Source organism: Oncorhynchus mykiss, chromosome 18 (genome assembly GCF_013265735.2).
Source record: "Oncorhynchus mykiss isolate Arlee chromosome 18, USDA_OmykA_1.1, whole genome shotgun sequence".
Lineage (NCBI taxonomy): Eukaryota > Metazoa > Chordata > Actinopteri > Salmoniformes > Salmonidae > Oncorhynchus > Oncorhynchus mykiss.
In genome coordinates, this window is record NC_048582.1 from 26,077,349 (window position 1) to 26,101,099 (window position 23,751).

General features: G+C 44.2%; 1 protein-coding gene across 1 annotated transcript in view; it reads right to left on the reverse strand.

Annotated features, from left to right (window-relative positions):
- lrp1ba (low density lipoprotein receptor-related protein 1Ba) overlaps nt 1-23,751 on the reverse strand; it is a 163,952-nt gene that overhangs the window by 30,921 nt on the left and 109,280 nt on the right. Inside the window, exons 63-74 of the mRNA XM_036952429.1 lie at nt 23,288-23,404; nt 22,951-23,070; nt 19,650-19,769; nt 10,684-10,800; nt 9,998-10,240; nt 8,324-8,433; nt 7,454-7,586; nt 5,453-5,698; nt 4,852-4,989; nt 3,784-3,921; nt 3,248-3,367; nt 2,768-3,009 (exon numbers count right to left, since the gene is read on the reverse strand). Of these exons, the coding sequence (XP_036808324.1) occupies nt 2,768-3,009; nt 3,248-3,367; nt 3,784-3,921; nt 4,852-4,989; nt 5,453-5,698; nt 7,454-7,586; nt 8,324-8,433; nt 9,998-10,240; nt 10,684-10,800; nt 19,650-19,769; nt 22,951-23,070; nt 23,288-23,404 (1,844 nt within the window). The remainder of the gene's footprint in view (nt 1-2,767; nt 3,010-3,247; nt 3,368-3,783; nt 3,922-4,851; nt 4,990-5,452; nt 5,699-7,453; nt 7,587-8,323; nt 8,434-9,997; nt 10,241-10,683; nt 10,801-19,649; nt 19,770-22,950; nt 23,071-23,287; nt 23,405-23,751) is intronic.

Consider the following 23,751-nt stretch of genomic DNA (forward strand, 5'->3'; position numbering starts at 1 on the left):
AGTGTATGTAAACTTCTGACTTCAACTGTATTAGGTCCCACAGTTGACAGTGCATGTCAGAGCAAAAACCAAGCCGTGAGGTCAAAGGAATTGTCTGTAGAGCTCCGAGACAGGATTGTTTCGAGTCACAGATCTGGTGAAGGGTACAAAAAAAAGGTCCCCAAGAACACAGTGGCCTCCATCATTCTTAAATGGAAGTAGTTTTGAACCACCAAGACTCTTCCTAGAGCTGGCCGCAAGGCCAAACTGAGTAATCGGGGTAGAAGGGCCTTGGTCAGGGAGGTGACCAAGAACGCTATGGTCACTCTGATAGAGCTCCAGAGTTCCTCTGTTGTGATGGGAGAATCTTCCAGAATGACAACCATCTCTGCAGCACTCAACCAATCAGGCCTTTATGGTAGCTAGATGGAAGCCAATCCTCAGTAAAAGGCACATGACAGCCCGCTTGGAGTTTACCAAAAGGCACCTTAAGACTCCCAGACCATGATAAACAAGATTCTCTGGTCTGATGAAACCAAGGTTGAACTCTTTGGCTTGAATGCCAAGTGTCACATCTGGAAGAAACCTGGCACCATCCCTACAGTGAAGCATGGTGGTGGTAGCATGATGCTGTGGGGGTGTTTTTCAGCGTCAAGCACTGAGGGACTAGTCAGGATCGAGGGAAAGATGAACGGAGTAAAGTACAGAGAGATCCTTGATGAAAACCTGCTCCAGAGCGCTCAGGACCTCAGACTTGGGCAAAGGTTCTCCTTCCAACAGGACAAAAACCATAAGCACACAGCCAAGAAAACACAGGAGTGGCTTCGGTAAAGTCTCTGAGTGTTCTTGAGTGGCCCTGCCAGAGCCCGATCGAACATCTCTGGAGAGACATGAAAATAGCTGACAGAGCTTGAGAGGATCTGGGGAGAAGAATGGGAGAAACTGCCAAAATACAGATGTGATAAGCTTGTAGTGTCATACTCAAGAAGAATTAATACTGTAGTCGCTGCCAAAGGTGCTTCAACAAAGTACTGAGTAAAGGGACTGAATACTTATGTATATGTGATATTTCAGCTTACATTATTTTATACATTTGCAAAAATTTATAAAAACCTGTTTTTTATTTGTCTGTATGGGGTATTGTGTGTAGATTGATGAGGATTAAGAACTATTTAATACATTTTAGAATAATGCTGTTACGTAGCAAAATGTGGAAAAAGTCAAGGGGTCTAAATTCTTTCTGAATGCACAGTATATCACCCGTACTTGCCCTCTTTAAAGAATTTGGCTCCTTCTCTGGCTATATGCCTCTAAACCCCACAGCCAAACAAGTCACATTACCCCCTTTACCTATCACTTTAGGAATTTACATAACTGGTTATTTCAATTCGATCCAATTTGAAAGTCATAGTTAATGAGAATTTTAGTGCAACATTCGAGAAAATAGATGGTGTCAATTTCATGTTACTCTTTATGTGAGCGTTTTGGTTATTCAAATGAATGTACTCCCCGGTATTAATTAGCTTCCTCCCCCAACTTCATTCTTTAAGGACATAGGAATACACCACCAAAATCATATTATTATTATTATCATAATATTCTGGGATAAAGCAAAATACTGCCTCATCTTTTATGGGATCGATTGCAAAAAATAGATTTGACTGTTTGATACCAAATTGACTGTTTGGTACCAAATGTATTTCATATCTTTAAGACTCCATATAGTGTTGACAACCTACAGGACCATAAACCAGGTTACCACTCTTCATTGAAATAATTGAGGTAATAAATGTCCCCAATCTGAGGTGGGCAATTATATGCATGAGGTTTTGGAGCTGTGTACCAGTGAAGACTCTTTGGGTTTATGTTGTTAATATTATAAATGTTATTCAAGGCAGGAACATACCTGCACATACCATCCCTCCTCTTGCTTGGATTATAGCCCTAGCATTTCGTTATCTTATCAAGAGAAGCGGATTGTTATGGCTGCAATAACAAACAGCAGGCAAAAAAACGATTCTAAGGAATTGGTTTGAACCGGGTATTGCCCTTTACAGATTTTGGTTTCTTATGTACTTGGACATTGCACAGCTGGAAAGAGCCACTGCCAGACTGTGTGGGGCCAAGCCTGAAACTCTGGTCAATTGGTCACATGCTATGTCCCACTTGCAAGAGCTAGATCAAATCTGAGTTAGTAAGTAGCCTATATTTGGTAGAACGTGAACGGCTCGCCTTGCTCCCTCTGACTGTCAAACAAACTGCGAGAGTTAGAGATATTTTTCATGAAAGTATCATGAAAGTACTATAACGAGTAATATAATGCATTTACTTTCCACAAAGTAATATATTACCTTTTCAAGTAACTAATCCCAACACTGTTAATATGGAACAGATGAATATGTTAAAGCAAACCCAAAAATGTTTAGAGGTGCTGACTGAGGGTAAACTGTATAAAAAAATAAAGTCGCATACTAAATGATGCTCCAAACAATTTAACTGGTACAACTAAATTGTTGGGAGCATATTTAGAGTGTGAATTAACAGATACAAAAACAAAAACATTCAGATACAGTAATAACAATGATTACATTAAGTAATAACCCTCCGCTAGCCCACTCAAACCCTTTACTTACTATGATTCCGGTATTTGAATTGTTGGGAGCATATTTAGAGTGTATATGGTCTAATATACCACGGCTTTCAGCCAATCAGCAATCAAGACTTGAACTACCTAGTTTATAATAAGTAATAACCCTCCACCTCCAGCCCACTCAAACCCTTTACTTACTATGATTCCGCTATTTGACTTGGTGAGACTTCTGTCTACGATGTCTTTGTAAAACATTCCACCAGGGTTAAACTGTGTGGCCCAGACAAACTTGTGTCGGTGAAAAAGAGCGTCCATCCCAATGATTTTAGCATTGTCCTCGATGCGAGGATGCAGTTTCTGTCCGTGGCTCTGCTTAAACGGATAGACAAAACTTCGGATTTCAGTGTCATTAGCCACGTAGAGCACTTGATCCTCTGGTCCTGCCCGTCGAGTTCATTAAGGTAGAAGAAAAAACACAAAGAAAATCATAGAAATAAAGTGTACATTCCAGACTACACAATTAGCATATTTTAATCAAAACAGATCATAGCAATCAGAATAATTGTGATGCGTCACGCATAATTAAGTAGAATTTCGATGTGATGTGTGCACATCAAATTGTCATGCATCTGATTATGTACTGTGTGTGCAATCAAAATAGTAATGGTAAGCTCCTACCTTTGGTTATACATTCACCATCGATTTCTTTAAAGTTACTGTCACACGTGCATTTGAAGGATCCTTTAGTATTTGTACAGTAGTGAGAGCATGTGCCAAACTGAAGGCATTCATTGATCTCTGAGGAAAAAGACAAAGAACGAAGGCTATAATCCCCATCAAGCCACAAATAATCAAAAGAGCTTTCTCCATAATTCTGTCTGAGCTCTGTCCTTCAATACACAGGGATAACCTCTTAGGAGTAGTACAAACTCTATCTCTGATGGTTCATATCTGAAACTCGCCCGACACATTTATCAAAAAGAAAGCAAAGGCAGAGTAGCTACGCTGCGCATTGCCGTTGTCCGGTGAACAGGAGCTATCAGAGCTTTTCTGCAGTGATAACCATCAGACATGTACTGTGAAGTGTGGCCTTCTCGCTGTCTGCTCTCTATTTCGAAAGGCAACGTAACGTTTCAAACTCTCAGCAGCAAGTCAATGCAAAAGAAAACCCGAGGACGGAGGAGGTCAAAGGCGACATCATCACCGTACTGTACCTTCACACTGCCTCGTCGTCTGGCTCCTCTGAAAGCCAGCCTTGCACTGACAGAGTGAATCGGTTCCTGTATCATTGCAGAATGCGTCATCTCCACATAGACCAACTCTTTCTCCACATACTCCTTCCTCGGAAACCACTGTATGAAACACGGACATCACAATAACACATTATATGGTGTAAGTTGGATGCTGTTTGTGCACTCTTAGAAAAAAAGGGTCCCGAAAAGGGCTCTTCGGCTGTTCCCATAGAAGAACCCTTATTGGTTCCAGGTAAAGCCGTTTTTGGTTTTCTACATGGAACCCAAAAGGGTTCGACCTGGAACCAATAAGGGTTCTTCAAAGGGTTCTCCTATGGGGACAGCCGAAGAACCCTTTCATATATTTTTCTCTAAGAGTGTAACATGGTGATTTGAATAATAAAAACATCCATTAGCACAGCCCTTTTCTCTCTCATTCAGCTTTTGTAAATAGAGTACTCTACGTGCTGGGAATAAACATACCCTGAGTGCACAGATTTTTTAATTATTTAACCAGGCAAGTTAGTTAAGAACAAATTTACAACAACAGCCTACTGGGAAACAGTTAACTGCAGATTTTTACCTTGTCAACTCGGGGATTCGATCCAGCAATATTTTGGTTACTGGCCCAATGCTCTAACTTCTTGGCTACCTGGTGCCCCAAATGCTGACAGTGCCCAAAATCAGGGGCTAGAATGCATCAATTTATGGTTTTATTTCAGCTTTGTTTTTATTTCAGAATGTTCGATCCAGGAGAGAGCATTTATTTGGAAGATTTTGTAGGACTTATCCTGCCTTCTTTCCTTATACAATCTTTCTTGGGAGTACTGAAATGAACTGAACATGAACTGAAATGTGCGAGAGAGACAGAGAGACAGACAGGCATAGAGAGAGAGAGAAAGATACATACAGAGAAGGGGAGAGACAGAGACAGATACAGAGAGCGAGAGAGACAAAGACAGATCGAGATCGATATCGAGGGAGGGATATTTTGATAGAAAGAGTGATAGAGAGACAAAGGAAGAGCGATGGACTTTAGAAGCCACGTACCACCTTTACAGTCCTGTTCATCCGAGCCCCCGTCTCCACAGTCATCAAACAGGTCACACTGCAGCTCCTGCGGGATGCAGCGATGGTTACTGCAGGTGAACTCCACCTTACCACAGGGCCTTGGGGTCCGCATCACATCTTCAGATCCAGGATACAGGACAAGCCAGGGGGAGAAGGTAACAGCCATGGGGCCAAAGACAGAACAGGCATGTTTCAACACCATAGCTAGGCTATTGCTATCTCCATTTTTTACACTAACAACGATGGACATGTGCGTGCACACACAATAGCTATTAGTCAGCTATATAACTAGATGTAATGGTGCCTCTCGAGCAGTTCAAACGATTGATTGGGGACCTCTTTGTTAACAAATGGGATTGTTTCTCTTGAGTATGATTTGTAATCTTGTATGTTTGTATGATGTTATATTTGTAAATTGTGTATGTACAGGACTCCCTTGTAAAATAGATATTGGTCTAAAAGGGATTCCCAGCTAAAAGAAAGACAAATGTAGACAAAACAGAGGAGCTCTGTGATCATGGGTAATTTGTGATCATCTGAATGATTAAGTTCAAAAGTGAACAGATATGATTGAACTCACCACAGTCCTCTTCATCGGAGTTGTCCCCACAGTCGTCGACTCCGTTGCACACCTGCTCCGAGCGCAGACACACCCTGTCGTTCCGACAGCGGTAGGGTCTGCTCGGTGGACACGGCAGTTTAGCACACATGTCCGAGTCTTCATCAGAGTTATCTCCACAGTCATCCTCTCCATCACACACCCAGATGTAAAGCTTACACAGTGTGTTGGTACAGATAAACTCATCCGCACGGCAAGAGTGGGCTGCTGCAAGAGAAACAATTTAGTAGGAAACAAAATGTTTTTTCCCCTAAATATGTTTTCACCAAAAATAAGATGTGTCCCATAAATATAATTGACATACCAAAAGACCAGTAGGCCTATTCTAGTAATTGTTGCTTGATGCCCCAATGATGGTGTGCTTGCCCAATAAACAGTTTATATTCTCTATTATCAAACATTTTTTGGGAGCTGCATATTTATAGCAATCCTCTCCCCCTACAATTTGACACTGCGCTGCACCCGATCCTATTGCTGTACAGCAAATTAGCAATCTGTTCACTAGCTCATCCAACCAGTGTTGATTGACCGTTTGCTGGTCCAATCAGTGGACAGTGTGTGTGTTTCACCAGCCAATCGGTTCCAATCGGTTGATTTATTTTGAAAGTGCGATGCTGCGACTACTGTGTCTAACTACGTGGAAAGTAAACCACTAAGACTCTGACTCAAAATGACTGACAAACCTGGCCAGATAATTTAAAGTCATCAGTCTCAAGTCAGAGTTCCGAATCTTGAGGCTCCAAGTCGAAGTCAAGTCTCAAGTTATTTTATTTTCTATCAAGTCAAGTCTCAAGTCATTAAATTTGTGACTAGAGTCAGACTCGAGTTAGAGTTATGTGACTTGAGTCCACACCTCTGCAATATGTTGAGCTTGAATGCTTTTCTGAAATGATGTGGTAACAGCTGTTTCTCATTATATTGATTAATACTGCAACCATCTTTCTACTTGCCTCACCCATCCAGTGGTGTAAAATACTTCAAAGTACTACTTAAGTCGTTTTTGGAGGTATCTTTGGAGGTATTTGGGGCGGCAGGGTAGCCTAGTGGTTAGAGCGTTGGACTAGTAACCGGAAGGTTGCGAGTTCAAACCCCTGAGCTGACAAGGTACACAAATCTGTCGTTCTGCCCCTGAACAGGCAGTTAACCCACTCTTCCCAGGCCGTCATTGAAAATAAGAATTTGTTCTTAACTGACTTGCCTGGTTAAATAAAGGTTAAAAAAAAAAAAATAATATCTACTTTCCTTTTTATATTTTAGATAACATGTACATTTATTTCACTACATTCTTAAAGAAAATAATGTGCTTTTTACTCCATACATTGTCTTTGACACCCCAAATTACTCATTTTGAATGCTCAGCAGAATAGGAAAATAGAAAGTTCATGCACTTATCAAGAGACAAGTGCATCCCTCCCTATTGCCTCTGAACTGGCAGATTCACTAAACACATGTGCTTTGCTTGTAAATGTCTGAGTGTTGGAGTGTGCCCCTGGCTATCCGTACATTTTATAAAAGCAAGAAATCAGTACTGTCTGGTTTGCTAAATATAAAGTATTTGAAATTAATTATACTTTTACTTTTGATATTTAAGTATATTTTAGCAATTACTTATTTAGATACTTAAGTATATTTAAAACCAAATTCTTTTAGACTTTTAGATTCTTTTACTCAATCAATATTTTACTGGGTGACTTTCACTTTAACATGACTCATTTTGTCAAGTACGACAATTGGGTACTTTTTACGCCACTGCACCCATCAACCTTTCCTCCCAATTACAGAGAGCACTCTGACTGAAGAGAGACCGCAATGGACACACAGTTTTAACATAATACAGACTGAGTGAATAATACATCACACATGTTTTAAATAACATTGTGTGTGTGTGTGTGTGTGTGTGTGTGTGTGTGTGTTAGTGTGTGTGCGCGCGCGCGCGTGTATGCGTGTGTGTTCTAGGCTCACCCTGGACACAGTTATGCTCGTCACTGTGATCCACACAGTCAGGCAGGGCATCACAGTGCCAGCGGCTGGGGATGCAGTGAGCTCGGTTCAGGCACAGGAACTCATCCTCCCTGCACTCCCTCACACAGTCTACCTGTCGGCACAACACACACACACACACACCTCAAGAACAACAAACACCCTGTCTGCCACCAAGCCATTCCACTGCCAGGTCTCAAAAAGGTTTGTCCAAGCCTTAATATTACATTATGATGTATGCGTAGAAGAAGAAGACGAAGACGAAGAATGACCATTGTCATTTTCAGATCAGATGCTCATTTTATTTTTTACAAAACATGACAGAATGATGTGTTACAAACTCTGAGTTACGGGTTGAATTAATCAACATGTACTTGGCCTTTGGGGAAATTGCTTTAATATATAATGCATGAGTCTAGGATGACGTTGCTCTCTCCAGGGGGACTCTGTTGGCTGTGGAGAAAGACCTTATTAAAAGAGGTAGGCTGCCACTGCATGGGCGTGAACTACCGACTCTGAACCAAGAGCATGGTTTTAATTACACTGAGATCCTAAAGGGACCCTGATGTTTGGAGGAAACAGGCAAAAAAAAGACCAAACTATCTGTATCCAGGTATTTGAGATGTAAGGATGTTGATTGACAAAAGCAGGCTTTACATTTTACACAAAGATGAGTAGTGTAGGATTATCCATGAAAATATGGCGCAAGATAATTAGGACACATTTTCCAATGTTGATGACCTTAAGAACAAATGGCATACATTAAAGGCAAACAGACATGAAAGGTATCCTGCATTATCGCACAGATGAGGCTCAGCGACTACAATCAGGGCTCCATCAGAGAGCACTCACCTCATCAGATCCATCTGAGCAGTCTCTCTGGCCATCACACCTCAGGCGGGCCGACACACAGCCTCCCCCGACACACTCATACTCACTCAGGGCGCAGGACGGAAGGACCGCTGAAACAGGTAACATAGCACTTTTATTCAAAATCACTTACAGTACAGTGAGCGCATACATTCGTATTACGCGTAGTTATTGAACCCACAACCTTGATGATGCTAGCGCCACGCTCTTACCAACCGAACCGCGCAGGACCACATTAGACAAAAGAAGCTGAGGACATAGACAATCCCCATTAAACCGGTGCTGAAAATACTTCTCAACTGGCCACGACACCACCTGGTATACAAGTGCAACACTGTTCATTCTGAGTGCTATTCCTAGCATGTTTTGGAGCACTTTGGATCAATCAAAGCAATTCAGTCTCGCTCCCATCTGGACTCACTGGGAGAGAGGGGGAAAAGCTTTTTCATGCATGTCACAGTGTGGCCCTTCCAATTGGAGGAATTTACAGTGCAAGTGCAGCCACAGCTGTCCACAGGTACTTACCATATCAATACATAAAGAAAGTACTCAGCTAAAATATTTGTAAAAAAACGAGTTGTTATGAGAAAGAGAGAGAGACAGACCAACAAACCTGCACATGCCTTCTGTTATTTATTTTCTTAGCGATTTATATTTCTCATACAACCCCATCCACCACACCCTTGATTATTGTTCTTAGTGATTTTCCTCTTTGTGACAATCTTGTTGATTTTTGATGATGTTGTTAATGAATCATTCCATTGCCAAAGTATGCTTTGGCAACGTGTACATTGTTAAATCATGCCAATAAAGCAATTGAATTGGCAGACAGACACAGACAGACAGACAGACAGACAGACAGACAGACAGACAGACAGACAGACAGACAGACAGACAGACAGACAGACAGACAGGCAGGCAGGCAGGCAGGCAGGCAGGCAGGCAGACAGGCAGACAGGCAGACAGGTAGAGGCATCTCGGTGAGAGAGACAAAGCTCATTTTAATTTCACACCTTCGGTTAGCAGGAGAGAAGGAGAGAAGGAGAGAAGACCAGCTTGCTGATATCGAACCATCTGCTCGAGATTTGAAGTGCCTTGAAGCTTCTCTGGCCTTGCATTTATTCCTCCACAAGACTTCAAGTTTGGCATACATTCAATTCATGCAATGAAGCACAAAGGGATTACGAATCTTCGAATAAATGTGAATGTCAGGATATACGAGAGTGGAGTGAAATCTGTAATTGCTGTTCGACGGAGAATTGGTCCACGTGTGGGAATACCTCTGTAGGTTTCTAAAGGCATTAAGGGTTATTTTCTAGCTGTCAATGCAAGACAGTAAGCCAACTGTATCTACGCTTACTGGTGACATCATAAAACTGCAACTGTTGCTGAACACAAACAAACACAGATGAACAAACAGTCCCCCTATCACAAGATGTGTGACACACAAGCATGCTTTCCAACGGAGGGCAGTATCAACACGGTTGTTTTGAGTGAGACAGTGAAAGCAAGTCCCCACCTACAGCCGCAGCCAGCAACAGCTATCCAACATATACCCAACAGCTATCCAACATATACCCAACAGCTATGCAGTAAGTAATCGAGTGTGCATGTGTACGTGTGTGTGTCTGTGCGAGCGTGTCTGTGAGCTCATACCAGGTCCTTGGCAGTTCCTCTCGTCCTCCCCCGTCTTACAGTCCTCCTGGCCGTCACAGAGCCACTTGTTGGAGATGCAGAGGTGATTGAGACACTGGAACTGGTCCGCAGGGCACGAGCGCGTCTCACAGCCTTTTTCATCAGAGTTATCAGCACAGTCCCTGTCACCGTCACAATGGAAACGAGCCGAGATGCACTCTCCGTTGTCACACACAAAGTCCCTGGAGGGGCAGGTGGCTGGCTCTGAGAGGTGTAAGGGAATAAGGAATGACAGGGATTTTAGGCGCAGGACAGTGAGGCATGTTTCCCCAGGACATTCCTCATCATACCAAGCAGAAGTATTTGTTGGTAGTCATATTAGGTCGCTGTAATTTGCGCAGTCATGTAACCTGACCTGGATTTGAACCTTTAAAGCATTTTCATTGAACGTTCCCCTTTCTTTTTTGTGTGTCAGATGATCCAGCATCATACTCAAGACAATCACTTTCAATTTTGGCGCAATTGTCATTTCTGGAGAAGGCTTCACATACAAGATAGCCTTTTGCTACGTCACATGATTGCGCAAAACACAAGGCTCTAGTTCTTGTGTCAGGGAGTGAGCAAGTTATATAGTACTACACAAAAGTTCATTCCAAGGTCATTCCTTCCAGCGTGAACAACAGACCGAAGACGAGGGAGGGACTTACTGCAGTTCTGTTCGTCTGTGTTGTCGCCACAGTCACTCTGTCCATCACACCTCCAGTGTTCCGGGACACAGTTGTTGTTCTGGCACCGGAACTCATGAGGACCGCATGTCTTCTCATCTAGGCACAGAAACAACAAGACAGTCCATGAAGGCGTAAAACAAGCAAAGTGTTCCGACACGGGATCCATGTTGACGTTTTTGCATATTGCCAGGTGTGTGTGATGGTGATCGTCGGTCCCTTGAGTTTCCTCTAAGGAAGACGAGGCGATGACCGATGAAGAGTAAGACATTACATACTGCATATAAAACGCCTGCTACTGTCAACAAGAAAGACTAGAAGAGCTGTTTTCTGTCTAAAATAACAACCTAGTAATCCGTCTTTACATGGTGTCCCAACACTGTAAAATCAGCAAAGTGATATCCTCTCATCTCCCTGTCAGACTTTTAACTCGAACTATGGGGAGAAAAGATAAATACATCATGCATTATTAATTGACAATCACACAGTACCATGTCTGAGAGCTAATTACCAAACTTAGTATGACATTAACACAATTCAAACTTGACCTGAGCCCACTGCTGCGGTTGAATACTAAATCCATTCCTTCCTATGCCTGAAAGATTTATATCACATTCTAGAATTAAGAAAGAAAAATACTCTAAGTTGTAGCCTCTCGTCGATTAAGGTAAGTCAAAGCCAGTGGGTGTATACAATATGTTCTGTAAGTGTGTACGTCTCCTCTCATGCTTAATATCTGTCGGGATATCATGGGTAAGAGAAGAAACCTTTCAAATATGACCCATAGAGAAAATGTAAAAAAAGAAATAAATGAACACTGACTGAAAACCAGAGAGAACGACTCAAATCACAGAGAGAACTTACTGTCATCCCCTCGATCTCCCGAAATGTCACCATTAAATGCATAGGCAGCAGTGGAAATGCCAAGGTCAAGCCCTAGCAGTCCATTTGATGAGAGGAACAGCCAGTGAAAGGACTTAACCTCCTCCAGCTAATCTCTGGAGCTGGCCATATTAACAAGTGCTTTATGAGCATATCGAAGAGCAGTCAGCATTAATGAGGTGGTCACCAGTAAAAAGAAATGTCAGTTGATGTCTGCATAACGTTATCTATCACATTCAGTTTAAGTCTACACATTTGCGTTTACCTGCCAAAGCTTGCATGTAGTGCAATGAGGCACAAAGTCGAGATACAAATGTCCCCTTAAAGTAGGCCATTCCATTGTGATCAAAAACTGCTACAATAGACTAGACTACAAAAGACTAGACTAAAAAAGTTGCTATCTAGAACCTAAAAGGGTTCTTCGGCTGTCCCCATAGGAGAACCCTTTGAAGAAACCCCTTTGGTTCTAGGTAGAACCCTTTTGGGGATTCTACATGGAACCCAACAGGGTTCTACCTTGAACCAAAAAGGGTTCTCTTATGGGGACAACCGAAGAACCCTTTTGGAACCTGTAGACTGTAGACTAGAATATAATCTAATATAACATACATTGCCTTCAGAAAGTATCCATACCCCTTGATTTCTTCCACATTTTGCTGTATTATGTTTTGTTAGAATCGCCATTGGCAGCGATTACAGCTGTGAGTCTTTCTGGGTAAGTCTCTAAGAGCTTTGCACACATGGGATTGTACAATATTTGCACATTATTATTTTAAAAAATCTTCAAGCTCTGTCAAGTTGCCATTTTTTCATGTGTTGCCATACTTTTTCATACCATTTTAAGTCAAAACTGTAACTAGGCAACTCAGGAACATTCAACGTTGTCTTGGTAAGCAACTCCAGTGTATATCTGGCCTTGTGTTTTAGGTTATTGTCCTGCTGAAAGGTGAATTTGGTGAAAGGTGAATTCTCCCAGTGTCTTGTTTAAAGCAGAGTGAACCAGCTTTTCCTCAAGGATTTGGCCTGTGCTTAGCTCAATTCTGTTTCTTTTTATCCTTAAAAAAAAATCCATAATCCTTGCAGATGAGCATACCCATAACATGATGCAGTCACCACCATGATGGAATATATAAAGAGTGGTACTCGGTGATGTGTTGTGTTGGATTTGCCCAAAACATAACGCTTTGTATTCAGCACATGAAGTAAATTTATTGGCCACATTTTATGCAGTATAACTGAACTGCCTTATTGCAAAAAGTTTTGGAATATTTTCCGTCTTTTCACTTCGTCATTTAGATTAATGCTGTTAATCCAGCCTGAGTTTTCTCCTATCACAGCCATTCAATTCTGTAGCTGTTTCAAAGCCACCATTGGCCTAACGGTGAAAGCCCTGAGCTCCTTCATTCCTTTCCGGCAACTGAGATTGGAAGGACGCCTATATCTATGTAGTGACTGGTTGTATTGATAAAAAAGTGTAATTAATAACTATATTCAATGTCCGCTTGTTTTGTTTATGTCATGTACTGTCATGTTGTGTCTTGTCTCTGTCCTTTCCCTTCACCCTGTCTCCCTCTGCTGGTCGTTGTTAGGTTACCTTTTCTCCCCCTCTTTCCCCCAGCTGTGCCTTGTCTCCTCCTAACCACCTCGTCACCCCTTTTCCCACCTGTTCCCTTTTTCCCTCTGATTAGGTCCCTATATCTCTCTCTGTTTCTGCTCCTGTCCTTGTCGGATTCTTGTTTGTTGTGTTTCATGCCTGAACCAGACTGTCGTCATGTTTGCTGTAACCTTGTCTTGTCCTGTCGGAATCTGCCGGTCCGTCTGAGCCTACCTATGTTTGGTAATTAAAGAAGCCCTGTTTAAGTTAATTCGCTTTTGGGTCCTCATTCACGCACCGTAACAGAAGAATCCGACCAAGAATGGACCCAGCGACTTCGGATCCTCTCCACTCAGCCGTCGGGATCCAGGGAGCGATGCTAGGCAGACACGAGCAGGAATTGTCTGCTGCTCGACATGCCGTTGAGACCCTGGCCACCCAAGTCTCCAACCTCACAGAACAGGTTCACCATCTCCGCCTCGATCCACCGGCCACTTCCAGGGCTTTCGAATCTCCGGAGCCCAGAATCAATAACCCGCCGTGTTACTCTGGGGAGCCCACTGAATGCCGCTCGTTCCTCACCCAGTGTGATATTGTGTTTTCTCTCCAGCCCTACACTTTCTCCAGGAGCACTGCTCGTGTCGCCTACGTCATATCTCTCCTTATTGGACGGGCTCGTGAGTGGGGCACGGCAATCTGGGAGGCAAGGGCTGAGTGTACTAACCAGTATCAGGACTTTAAGGAGGAGATGATACGGGTTTTTTGATCGATCTGTTTTTGGGGAGGAGGCTTCCAGGGCCCTGTCTTCCCTATGTCAAGGTAATCGATCCATAACAGACTACTCTATTGAGTTTCGCACTCTTGCTGCCTCCAGTGGCTGGAACGAGCCGGCTTTGCTCGCTCGTTTTCTGTAGGGTCTCCGCGCAGAGGTAAAGGATGAGATTCTCTCCCGGGAGGTTCCTTCCAGCGTGGATTCCTTGATTGAACTCGCTATTCGCATTGAGCGACGGGTTGATCTTCGTCACCGAGCTCGTGGAAAGGAGCTCGCGTTCTCCGTTGCCCCCCTCTCCGCATCACTACCATCTTCCTCTGCCGGCTCGGGTGCTGAGCCCATGCAGCTGGGAGGTATCCGCATCTCGACTAAGGAGAGGGAACGGAGAATCACCAACCGCCTCTGTCTCTATTGCGGTTCCGCTGGTCATTTTGTCACTTCATGTCCAGTAAAAGGCCAGAGCTCATCAGTAAGCGGAGGGCTACTGGTGAGCGCTACTACTCCTGTCTCTCCTTCAAGATCCTGCACTACCTTGTCGGTCCATCTACGCTGGACCGGTTCGTCAGCTTCCTGCAGTGCCTTAATAGACTCTGGGGCGGAGGGCTGTTTTATGGACGAGACCTGGGCTCGGGAACATGACATTCCTCTCAGACAGTTAAAGGAGCCCACGGCCTTGTTCGCCCTGGATGGTAGTCCTCTCCCCAGGATTCAGCGTGAGACGCTACCTTTAACCCTCACTGTTTCTGGTAATCATAGTGAAACCATTTCTTTTTTAATTTTTCGTTCACCTTTTACACCTGTTGTTTTGGGCCATCCCTGGCTAGTTTGTCATAATCCTTCCATTAATTGGTCTAGTAATTCTATCCTCTCCTGGAACGTCTCTTGTCATGTGAAATGTTTAATGTCTGCTATCCCTCCTGTTTCCTCTGTCTCTTCTTCACAGGAGGAGCCTGGTGATTTGACAGGGGTGCCGGAGGAATATCACGATCTGCGCACGGTGTTCAGTCGGTCCAGGGCCACCTCTCTTCCTCCACACCGGTCGTATGATTGTAGTATTGATCTCCTTCCGGGAACCACCCCCCCCCCCGGGGTAGACTATACTCTCTGTCGGCTCCCGAACGTAAGGCTCTCGAAGATTATTTGTCTGTAGCTCTTGACGCCGGTACCATAGTCCCCTCCTCCTCTCCCGCCGGAGCGGGGTTTTTTTTTGTCAAGAAGAAGGACGGGTCTCTGCGCCCCTGCATAGATTATCGAGGGCTGAATGACATAACAGTGAAGAATCGTTATCCGCTTCCTCTTATGTCTTCAGCCTTCGAGATCCTGCAGGGAGCCAGGTTTTTCACTAAGTTGGACCTTCGTAACGCTTACCATCTCGTGCGCATCAGGGAGGGGGACGAGTGGAAGACGGCGTTTAACACTCCGTTAGGGCACTTTGAATACCGGGTTCTTCCTTTCGGCCTCGCTAACGCTCCAGCTGTCTTTCAGGCATTAGTCAATGATGTCCTGAGAGACATGCTGAACATCTTTGTTTTCGTTTACCTTGACGATATCCTGATTTTTTCACCGTCACTCCAGATTCATGTTCAGCACGTTCGACGTGTCCTCCAGCGCCTATTAGAGAATTGTCTTTTTGTGAAGGCTGAGAAGTGCACTTTTCATGCCTCCTCCGTCACATTTCTCGGTTCTGTTATTTCCGCTGAAGGCATTAAGATGGATCCCGCTAAGGTCCAAGCTGTCATTGATTGGCCCGTCCCTAAGTCACGCGTCGAGCTGCAGCGCTTTCTCGGCTTCGCGAACTTCTATCGTCGTTTCATCCGTAATTTCGGTCAGGTGGCAGCTCCTCTCACAGCCCTTACTTCTGTCAAGACGTGCTTTAAGTGGTCCGTTTCCGCCCAGGGAGCTTTTGATCTCCTCAAGAATCGTTTTACATCCGCTCCTATCCTTGTTACACCTGACGTCTCTAGACAGTTCGTTGTCGAGGTTGACGCGTCAGAGGTGGGCGTGGGAGCCATTCTTTCTCAGCGCTCCCTCTCTGCCGACAAGGTCCACCCATGCGCGTATTTTTCTCATCGCCTGTCGCCGTCGGAACGTAACTATGATGTGGGTAACCGCGAACTGCTCGCCATCCGGTTAGCCCTAGGCGAATGGCGACAGTGGTTGGAGGGGGCGACCGTTCCTTTTGTCGTTTGGACTGACCATAGGAACCTTGAGTACATCCGTTCTGCCAAACGACTTAATGCGCGTCATGCGCGTTGGGCGCTGTTTTTCGCTCGTTTCGAGTTCGTGATTTCTTATCGTCCGGGCTCTAAGAACACCAAGCCTGATGCTTTGTCTCGTCTCTTCAGTTCTTCAGTAGCCTCCACTGACCCCGAGGGGATTCTCCCTGAGGGGCGTGTTGTCGGGTTGACTGTCTGGGGAATTGAGAGGCAGGTAAAGCAAGCGCTCACTCACACTCCGTCGCCGCGCGCTTGTCCTAGGAACCTTCTTTTCGTTCCCGTTCCTACTCGTCTGGCCGTTCTTCAGTGGGCTCACTCTGCCAAGTTAGCCGGCCACCCTGGCGTTCGGGGTACGCTTGCTTCCATTCGCCAGCGTTTTTGGTGGCCCACCCGGGAGCATGACACGCGTCGTTTCGTGGCTGCTTGTTCGGTCTGCGCGCAGACTAAGTCCGGTAACTCTCCTCCTGCCGGCCGTCTCAGGCCGCTTCCTATTCCCTCTCGACCGTGGTCTCACATCGCCTTAGATTTTGTCACCGGACTGCCTTCGTCAGCGGGGAAGACTGTTATTCTTACGGTTGTCGATAGGTTCTCTAAGGCGGCTCATTTCATTCCCCTTGCTAAGCTTCCTTCTGCTAAAGAGACGGCACAGATCATCATCGAGAATGTTTTCAGAATTCATGGCCTTCCGTCAGACGTCGTTTCGGACAGAGGTCCGCAATTCACGTCTCAATTTTGGAGGGAGTTTTGCCGTTTGATTGGGGCTTCCGTCAGTCTCTCTTCCGGCTTTCACCCCCAGTCTAACGGTCAAGCAGAACGGGCCAATCAGACTATTGGTCGCATCTTACGCAGTCTTTCTTTTCGCAACCCTGCGTCTTGGTCAGAACAGCTCCCCTGGGCAGAATACGCCCACAACTCGCTTCCTTCGTCTGCGACCGGGCTATCTCCTTTTCAGAGTAGCCTCGGGTACCAGCCTCCGCTGTTCTCATCTCAGTTCGCCGAGTCCAGCGTCCCCTCCGCTCAGGCTTTTGTCCAACGTTGCGAGCGCACCTGGAAGAGGGTCAGGTCTGCACTTTGCCGTTATAGGACGCAGACTGTGAGGGCTGCTAATAAGCGTAGAACTAAGAGTCCTAGATATTGTCGCGGTCAGAGAGTTTGGCTCTCCACTCAGAACCTTCCCCTTAAGACGGCTTCTCGCAAGTTGACCCCGCGGTTCATTGGTCCGTTCCGTATTTCTCGGGTCATTAATCCTGTCGCAGTTCGACTTCTTCTTCCGCGATACCTTCGTCGCGTCCACCCGGTCTTCCATGTCTCCTGCATCAAGCCCGTCCTTCGCGCCCCCGCTCGTCTTCCCCCCCCCCCCCCCATCCTTGTCGAGGGCGCACCCATCTACAGGGTCCGTAGAATTTTGGACATGCGTCCTCGGGGCCGTGGTCACCAGTACCTCGTAGATTGGGAGGGGTACGGTCCTGAGGAGAGGAGTTGGGTTCCCTCTCGGGACGTGCTGGACCGTGCGCTGATCGAGGATTTCCTCCGTTGCCGCCAGGTTTCCTCCTCGAGTGCGCCAGGAGGCGCTCGGTGAGTGGGGGGGTACTGTCATGTACTGTCATGTTGTGTCTTGTCTCTGTCCTTTCCCTTCACCCTGTCTCCCTCTGCTGGTCGTTGTTAGGTTACCTTTTCTCCCCCTCTTTCCCCCAGCTGTGCCTTGTCTCCTCCTAACCACCTCGTCACCCCTTTTCCCACCTGTTCCCTTTTTCCCTCTGATTAGGTCCCTATATCTCTCTCTGCTTCTGCTCCTGTCCTTGTCGGATTCTTGTTTGTTGTGTTTCATGCCTGAACCAGACTGTCGTCATGTTTGCTGTAACCTTGTCTTGTCCTGTCGGAATCTGCCGGTCCGTCTGAGCCTACCTATGTTTGGTAATTAAAGAAGCTCTGTTTAAGTTAATTCGCTTTTGGGTCCTCATTCACGCACCGTAACAGTTTATTTTGCCCATAGTTGCCCTTCCTTGTGAGCTATTGGAAAACCTCCCTGGTCTTTGTGGTTGAATCTGTGTTTGAAATTCACTGAGGAACGTTACAGATAATTGTATGTGTGGGGTGCAGAGATGAGGTAGTTATTCAAAAGTCACGCTAAACACCATTACTGCACAAAGAGTGAGTCCATGCAATTTATGTGACATGTTAAGCAAATCTGTACTCCTGAACTTATTTAGGCTTGCCATGAAAAAGGGGTTAAATACTTAATGACTCAAGCTCTTCATTTAAAAAATCATTTGTAAACATAAAAAAAAATAAAATAATCCACATTACGGGGCACTGTGTGTAGGCAGGCCATTTACACAAAATCTCAATTTAACCTCTTGAAACTCTGGGGGCAGTATTTCATTTTTGGTTCCCATTTTAAACAAGATATTTTGTCACGAAAAGATGCTCGACTATGCATATAATTGACAGTGTTGGAAAGAAAACACTCTGACGTTTCCAAAACTGCAAAGATATTGTCTGTGAGTGCCACAGAACTAATGCTACAGGCGAAACCAAGATGAAATTTCATATAGGAAGTGAGACAGATTTTTGAGGCGCTGTTTTCCAATGTCTCCTTATATGGCTGTGAATGCGCAAGGAGAGAGCCTACACTTTCTGTCGTTTCCCCAAGGTGTTTGCAGCATTGTGACGTATTTGTAGGCATATCATTGGAAAATTGACCATAAGAGACTACATTTACCAGGTGTCCGCTGGGTGTCCTCCGTCAAAACTATTGCGCAATCTCCAGGTGCGCGCATTTTTTCCATTTTGAACAGAGGAGAAACCAAACTGCCAGGAGTGACTTATCATCGAATAGATATGTGAAAAACACCTTCAGGATTGATTCTAAACAACGTTTGCCATGTTTCTGTCGATATTATGAAGTTAATTTGGAAAAAAGTTTGCGTTGTTATGACTGAATTTTCGGGGGTTTTTCTCAGCCAAACGTGATGAACAAAACGGAGCGATTTGTCCTACACAAATAATATTTTTGGAAAAACTGAACATTTGCTATCTAACTGAGAGTCTCCTCATTGAAAACATCTGAAGTTCTTCAAAGGTAAATTATTTTATTTTAATGCTTTTCTTGTTTTTGTGAAAATGTTGCATGCTGAATGCTAGGCTTAATGGTATGCTAGCTATCAATACTCTTACACAAATGCTTGTTTAGCTATGGTTCAAAAGCATATTTTGAAAATCTGAGATGACAGTGTTGTTAACAAAATGCTAAGCTTGAGAGCTAATATATTTATTTCATTTCATTTGCGATTTTCATGAATAGTTATTGTTGCGTTATGGTAATGAGCTTGAGGCTATAAATAGGATCCCGGATCCGGGTTTGCTCTTCGCAACAGGTTAAACCAATTTAAATTCAAGCTATAACACAACAAAATGTGTGGGGAGGTCAAGGGGTGTGTGCCTACTTTCTGAAGGTACAATAGCATAGAACAGTAGAACTCACCACAGTCGGCCTCGTCCGATCCATCGGCACAGTCCGGGTCCTCGTCACACACCCACAGGGCCGAGATACAGTGCAGGGAGGTCTTACACTGGAACTGGCTGGCAGAACAGGTGCTCTCAGCTGGGGATGGAGACCGATGGCACAGGAGATAAACAGGGTGGGCAAAGGTGAAAAGAGACGCCATCACGAGCTTTACAATAACGGACAGTTCTAAAATTGCAAAACTTGTCGGCAACTGAAGGTACCAAGATGATAAAGACATGACCAAAAACAATAGCAATACACATGTATTGTAGGTACATCAAATCCACACAAATTGTTTTATATGTGGCATACAAAAACTAGGGCGTGGAGCAATAGAGAAAGTCAAATTTATTTTTCCTCTGCACCCCTCCTTATGCCACAGTGCCTTGACACCCAGAGCACAGCTTCCTCTTTCCCAGCAGGAGGGGGATGGAGGTGGTTAGAGCTCCAGCTGCATCTCTAAACCCTCAGCCCTCCCAGCATGATTAGCCCTGGTTAAACCTCCCTCTGTCTCAGAAAGGCATCCCCCTCAGACGCAGGCTAAACCACCTTCTGTCTGCCCTAATCTGCACCCTGGGTGAGACTCAGCTCCTGGAATACCCTGTCTGTGTCTCTCTGCCGCTCACACGCAAACACACACGATACTCTATTTTCGGTTGGCGGTAAGGAGGCGCAAGTGTCAAACGCACGTTAGTTAACATAATTTCGTACTGGCATTTTCCTGCCCTAACGCCAGGTTTGTCTGTTTACCTGTCTAATGTCAGCTGGTTTGCGCTGAGGTGGGAGGGGTGGAAATATTTGAGGTGTGTCCTTAAAACCAGTTATGCATTAGTGGGCGCTCTTTTAATTTTTGGATAAAAAAACATTCCCGTTTTAAACAAGATATTTTGTCACGAAAAGATGCTCGACTATGCATATAATTGACAGCTTTGGAAAGAAAACACTCTGACGTTTCCAAAACTGCAAAGATATTGTCTGTGAGTGCCACAGAACTAATGCTACAGGCGAAACCAAGATGAAATTTCATACAGGAAGTACCCCAGATTTTGAATGTGCTGTGTTCCAATGTCTCCTTATATGGCTGTGAATGCGCCAGGAATGAGCCTACACTTCCTGTCGTTTCCCCAAGGTGTCTGCAGCATTGTGACGTATTTGTAGGCATATCATTGGAAGATTGACCATAAGAGACTACATTTACCAGGTGCCCGCATGGTGTCCTCCGTCGAAATTATTGCGTAATCTCCAGCTGCATGCATTTTCCCATTTGGTTCAGAGGAGAAACCAAACTGCCAGGAATGATTTATCATCGAATAGATATGTGAAAAACACCTTGAGGATTGATTCTAAACAACGTTTGCTATGTTTCTGTCGATATTATGGAGTTAATTTGGAAAAAAGTTTGGCGTTGTAATGACTGAATTTTCTGGTTTTTTTCTTAGCCAAACGTGATGAACAAAATGGAGCGATTTCTCCTACACAAATAATATTTTTGGAAAAACTGAACATTTGCTATCTAACTGAGAGTCTCCTCATTGAAAACATGCGAAGTTCTTCAAAGTTAAATGATTTTATTTGAATGCTTTTCTTGTTTTTGTGAAAATGTTGCCTGCTGAATGCTAGGCTTAATGCTGTGCTAGCTATCAATACTCTTACACAAATGCTTGTGTAGCTATGGTTGAAAAGCATATTTTGAAAATCTGAGATGACAGTGTTGTTAAGCCAATATATTTATTTCATTTCATTTGCGATTTTCATGAATAGTTAACGTTGCGTTATGCTAATGAGCTTGAGGCTATGATTACGCTCCCGGATACGGGATTGCTCGAAGCTAGAGGTTAAGAACTTACGCCGGGTTCGGAATTCTAATGCCAATCATTGCAGAATCCTATTTTTGCAGATAGAACCTTATAATCCCAAGCGCTTGACAACTTGAAGCAACCACATATTTAGCCATGGAGCATGTTCTGATTGGCCAGTGAGAGGTCAAGCCTCGATACACCTTCAACCTGTTTATTAATCAAAACCCAGCCCTTCCGCGCTACCGCCAGCAACTGCACCCATAAATCTGGTTGTGAAAATAGCAACAAATATTTCTGACACACCCCCCCAACCTACAGCTCTACCGCCAGCGCTTAGATTTACACTTGTGCTAGGTTTGTTCAAACAGAGCCTACAGAGACACACTTTACCTGGTGCTGTACATTCCTCCAGCCTCCCCATCCTTCCCCTCCCTCCCTCCCTCCCTCCAGCCTGCCAGCATGGCTCAACCCCCTGCTGGTGCAATTACCAGTGTCTTCCTCTCTGTTCCCACTCTGTTCCCAGTGGCCTCAGGGCAACACAGCTCAACCACTGAGCCAGGCTGGGGCTGGATGTGACTGCAGCCAGAGACAGGGGCTCAGGGGGTGCGGGGAGGGAGATTAGACTGCTTCTAGGGCTGGAGCTGTGAGATGAGTCGTTAGCCCATCACTGGGATCTAATAAGGTGTTCATGGATGGTGTGTGTGTGTGTGTGTGTGTGTGTGTGTGTGTGTGTGTGTCTTGAGACCTTGCTCCAGTGTATCTTAGAGCTGTCACTTTGATTCGTGATGACAACCAGACAGGTGTGATTCCAGGTACTTATTAAGACCCTTCTTTCTGTCTCTCTCACACACGAGGAGTTGTCTCAACCTTTACCTGGTACTGTACATTTCAGACAAGCGAAAGAAGCATCCAGAAGTTCGGAACTTTAAAATGTCAAGCTAGAGGGATAACAAGCAGGGGATGAAACTCCAATCAAACTCCACAGCGAAGTCAAACTAGGTCAACTGAAAAGAAATGCGCATTCTTTTCGTGTTATAACAAGGATATGTGGATTTTATTAATAATGGACCTTCCTTGTGTCTTTGAGCAGAATTAACCAGGTATGGCAGTATGAACATAGAAGGCTGGGGGCTTTCTATAATCCAAAGAGAATTGTTAACAGGGTGAATCATTGACCAAGACTTAAAAATCAGAGGGGAAGTCACAGAGTCTGTCCGTTCAGGGTCTGAGTTTCTCTCTACTGTTCCTTTCTTTTCTTTTGTCATTCACCAAAAGGGTTGTCTCTCCCGCTAAAGAAATGACCAGAGTGCTAACACCAAAAGTATTTTCAATACTTCATTATCTATGTCTTGCGCGGGCTCATTTTTCATGGCCAAGTGAAATTGAAATCTCCCGATAAAACATACAGAGCTGGCAAACTTTCATCACTGTTCTTTAAGACACTTTTAAGATCCATCTACAGATGATTTGATTCTTACGGCAGTCTGTCTCGTCCTCTTCGTCTCCACAGTCGTCCTGTCCGTTACAGCGCAGGTTCAGTGGGATGCACTTCTGACGCTTCCTGCATTTGAACTGTCCAGATAGACAGATGTAGGATTCTGTAGATAGTATGAACAAAGGTGTTAGCCTTAGCCAAGGTAGTCTACAATGTAGTATTTGTTAGTTGTGGGAAACATTTTGGGGCGGATTCAGAATAGGATAGAGAGTGTCATTTATTTCCTTTATTTAACCAGGTAAGTAATGAGTATGCATTGTCTTTTACAATAACGACCAGAAATGTGAAGAAATGTGTATAATATGATAAAAGGTCTTTACCACAGTTGGCTTCATCAGAATTGTCCCCACAGTCGTTCTCTCCATCACAGATAAACGGAGGCAGAGCACAGAGACCAGTCCCACACTGGAACCTCCCTGGCTGGCATTTAAACTCAGCTGTGAAGAAAGAACAGAAAACACACACACACACACACACAGCTAGTAAACAAGACCAGGAAAAAGGGTTGTAACATTTTCTTAATTTTTAAATATGTATATTTTTTTAATCATTTTTTTCCAATTTATTTTCATTTTTATTATGAACACAACAAATAATTACAAAAAACAGAAATACACAAATAAGAGTACATTAATAACATAACATAACATTAACATATCAAGATGAATTTTCTTTTGCTTTTTGTTTTTACATTTACTGATCATTTCAAAATCATATTTTAATTCTATCTTAAATAATGTGAAAAGGGGTTTGTTCTCTGCCCACTTCCTTTTATGGATAAAGA